Genomic DNA, 3,965 nt, shown 5'->3' with positions numbered 1-3,965 from the left:
CCCTTCTACACCGGATCTCAGCGGGCTGAGCCGGGGCCTGGGCGCACGTGCAGCCGGGGGGCCCCGTCCTCCCGAAGCCGCCACGCGGGGCCCAGGGCTGCCGGCCCCCCGTCTCATGCGTTTTCTCTGGAGTGTTGTTTTTTAAGTGCAGGCTGAGTCGGTGTGGGTGTTTGAATGCCGCTGTTTGCTGTTTTTTAAAGGCCTTCTAGCCCTCCCATGGGGCTACTGCAGCAGGAATTCTTCCCTGTGCTTCAGCCCAGCATACAGACTGCCGACAGGTACCGCGCGGACACGCCTGCTCATAGTGTGCTGTTCGTTGACATGTCTTACCGCCCATGGTTTTCAGCTCTTCGTTCCTCGGTGCCCTTTTTCATGCTTTATTTAATTTTTTAATTTGTTCCGCATTCCTTGGCAAGCCATCTGGTTGTAATATTGTTAACATTTCTTATTTTTTTCCATAAGTTGCCAGTGTTTTTGTGTTCAATTTAAAAATCATTATGGATCTGGAAATAAGTGAACATTATATGAAAGTGTGTCAGATTAAGCACACATCAGATCAGGCACTGAACTACGATTCTCTTTTCATAAAACATAAGGCATTTGGTGATAAATGTTTAAGGATAGCAAAACTCAGAAGTGAATTTTTATCCTGGGATTTCCAAATTCGTGCCCAGGGTTGAGGGTTCAGCCTCAATGAGCTGGCTTTAGCAGAGTTATTTTCGTGACACTGACCTCACCTTTCTGAATTGAAAATAACTGGTAGGCAGGACACCACGTTTATTAACTGGTTTATCCTGGTCTTAAACCACAGAAGCTAATTCATTCTCTTCTTCATCCAAACTTACCAGAGCAATAGAAACTCTGATAGAAATATAATTGAGTTGCACTGCTCTTCATGTGTGGAAACGGTCTGGCCTTGGGCCCATGCCCAGCGGGACATGGCGTTTTGTGATTACCAGCATGAAGGGGCGCCTCTGGTTGGAGGCTCCCATGCCCTTCACTCAGGGTCTGCCAACACCAGTGTCTTTCACTGGGTCACAGGGTGGGCTCTCATGTGGGGCTGCAGGCTGGGTCCCCAAGAGCCGTATCTCAGGGCAGCACAGAGGGGCTGCTTGTGCCCCCAGTGGGGCTCACTGACCCTGTGTCCTCTCTGCCGAGGTCAGCAGCCGGACCCGGCTAGAAGTGTCCACGGAGACCCGAGTTTTGTCTGTGGCTGTGCTGGCGAACGCTGCGTAGTTCTGTAAGCCGCCCACGGGCACGTGGAGTGGCCGGTAGTACAGCGCTCGTCTAACCACGCCTGGGTTTATTTCCCCTTCTGTTACCCTGCAACTTTCCACTTCTGTTGTTCTTACTTGATATGATTCAGGTTTTAAAAACAAACATTTTTAAAAGTGGTCTCAAACCTTTTAATTTTGGCCAGTACCCTCACAGTCTAGTTTTACATCCCTGTGCCTGTCTGAGGGGAGTTAGGCAGAGGGCTGGGGATGGAGGTGCCTTGTGTTGGTCTGAATCCACCCCATCACCGAGCAGCTGGTTACAACTCCTTTCCTCTGACTTGAACCCACTGAACTTTGCTAGGTGTTTCTTTTCCTTTCTTCATGTTGGTGTCCGGGGTTCCCTCTGTGACCCCCTTCTCTGAGGCACACCCTCCAGGGCACCCTGAGCAACCCGCCTTTGCTTCCCCGACCAGGGGCTCCCGGGCCCCCCCAGACCTCGAGGAGGCTCTCCTCCAGGGACTCTGCTCCCGTGTCCGTGCCAGACCCGCATCTCAGGACCCCAGCTGTGCCCACTTCCCGCACATAGGCCTGGCATCGTGGGGAGCAGAGTCGTGTTGGTGACCCAGGCTGTGCAGAGACCCCAGCCGGGGGTCACGGCCACAGTCCTGCCCACTCGGGCGACCTGCCCCCCGAGGCCGGCCTGGCTGGGCCCGAGAGCCATGTGGCCTGAGCAGTGAGCCCCGCGTCACTGAACTGTGTGCGAGTCGGGGGAGCCCAGCGTCAGAGCTGCGGGAGCCAGAGGCAGGCAGCCGGCATCTGGCTGGAACTGCTCAGGCATGTAGAACAGCCTTGTCCCGAGTGGGGAAGGTGACACTCCGGTTCTGAGTCTTTCCAAGAAGCACCAGGCGGGGGGCTGTTTGGTCAGGGTGTTTTTCTTTCCAAAGCTCTCCGCTAGTTTGAGGCAGGCCGTTCTCCTGCCCGGGGACCGCGGACCTGTGCGGCTGTGCTAACCAACCGCCCGTTTGTCTCCCTGTCGCCGCCCCGCCAGGCACCACACGGTCACCCGGGGCATCACCAAGGGCGTGAAGGAGGACTTCCGCCTGGCCATGGAGCGACAGGTGTCCCGCTGCGGGGAGAGCCTGATGCTGGTGCTGCACAGGTTCTGCGTCAACGAGAAGATCCTGCTGCTCCAGACCCTGGCCTGAGGGCCCTCCCGGAAGGGAGCCTCCAGGTCTGACTCCTCCGTCACTTAGAAGCAGTTCCCAAGAGTCTGAGAAGCTGTTTCTATTTTTGTCACTTTTTGGGGTAATTTTTGTAAAACAAAAGAACTTGTTTTGTAAATAAATTGGGGTGTTTTTTGTTTTTACTTTTTAATTCTTTTAAGTGTACGAACGAGAGTGTCCTTTATTTAGAAAGACGTTTGCTTCCACGACCTCAAGATTTTCTTTAGCATAGTTAGGCTTTGGTGACTATTAGGTATCAACACCTAGACCTTTTCCTTCAGCAAGTTTTAATATTGAAAACCTTCATGCCAGAATGAACGAGAATGAGCTTCCACTGAAGGTGCTGTGGGGGCCAGGGTGGGTCCTGCCCAGAGGTCCGGGAAGGGTGTGGAGGACGTGTCCCCGGCCCTGTAGCCACCCACCAGCCCAGCTCCAGCTGGCCCCTCCTTTCCGATACCAGGGACAAGCTCCTGCCTCTGCCTCAGGCGTGTCATGGGAGCAGGCATGGGCCCTTCCCCCGGGTGGCTGTGAAGATGGAGAGGGACGAGCTTGGGCCAGGGCTTCCCACCTCTGAGTCCGTGGGAGCAGGCATGGGCCCTCCCCCGGGTGGCTGTGAAGATGGAGAGGGACGAGCTTGGCCCAGGGCTTCCCACCTCTGAGTCCAGCATGGGTGTCAGGCTGGTGTCTGTCACTGTTTCTGAAATACCTTAGGTAAGCATCACATGAACAGTTGTTTCTCAGGAGCCTGAAGAATGAAAGAGCTAAGAAGTTCAGTCACTGCTGGCGAAGCGGGTCCATTGCCTGCACGTGCAGCAAGCCAGATGCTGAGGTGCAGCGGTTTGCAGCCAAGTGAGGCAGGAGAACAAGTCTCAGAGCCGCCCGCCGAGGGTGAGGGGCACGTGTAGTGTGAGCAGGGTGGCCGCAGGCACAGGGACAGATGAAGTGATGGCTCTTCTGTGCAGGGGTACCTGGGCTCCTGCCTCGGCACATTCACACCAGAGGCCCCGAACGTGATCTGAGGGTGGAGGCTTCTGATAGCAGGCCATTCACAGGAACCCCACACGGCCCCACCTTCAGGGTTGGGGATCCCAACCACGCTTAGCCACCTTGTGCTGGGCAGGAGCTAACTCCAGGCTCCCGGGCTGCAAGAGGCCAGGAGGCTGTGCATTTAAAGAGGAAGAACAGAAAACAGATAACCAAACTGAGCTTGTTGAGTGAAAACAGGCTGCAGGTGGAGCAGTTTTAACCTGTTCCCTTCACTGGAGTCCTGTGAGAGAAGCTCAGGAACTTGTCAGTCACCAGTTTTGGTCACCCCTCTAGAGAGTGAAAAAGTTGGCTTAAAGCTCAACATTCAGAAAACTAAGATCATGGCATCTGGTCCCATCACTTCATGGGAAATAGATAGGGAAACAGTGGAAATAATGTCAGACTTTATTTTGGGGGGCTCCAAAATCACTGCAGATGTTGATTGCAGCCATGAAATTAAAAGACACTTACTCCTTGGAAGGAAAGTTATGACCAACCT

General features: G+C 54.2%; 1 protein-coding gene across 3 annotated transcripts in view; it reads left to right on the top strand.

Moving 5' to 3' along the window:
- INTS10 (integrator complex subunit 10) overlaps nt 1–2,600 on the top strand; it is a 32,526-nt gene extending 29,926 nt beyond the window's left edge. For 2 of the 3 annotated variants that reach the window (XM_010846397.1, XM_010846398.1), the window contains exon 16: nt 2,266–2,600. In XM_010846397.1, the coding sequence (XP_010844699.1) occupies nt 2,266–2,422 (157 nt within the window). In that variant the 3' untranslated portion in view covers nt 2,423–2,600. Of the gene's footprint in view, nt 1–200; nt 279–2,265 lie in introns of all 3 variants that reach the window. The other variant, XM_010846395.1, reaches the window with a different exon arrangement.
- Nucleotides 2,601–3,965: the final 1,365 nt, after the last annotated feature.

Source organism: Bison bison, unplaced genomic scaffold, assembly GCF_000754665.1.
Source record: "Bison bison bison isolate TAMUID 2011002044 unplaced genomic scaffold, Bison_UMD1.0 scf7180017864236, whole genome shotgun sequence".
In the NCBI taxonomy this organism is placed as follows: Eukaryota; Metazoa; Chordata; class Mammalia; order Artiodactyla; family Bovidae; genus Bison; species Bison bison.
Note: the sequence above shows the minus strand (reverse complement) of the source record. Positions and strands in the feature narration are given on the sequence as shown.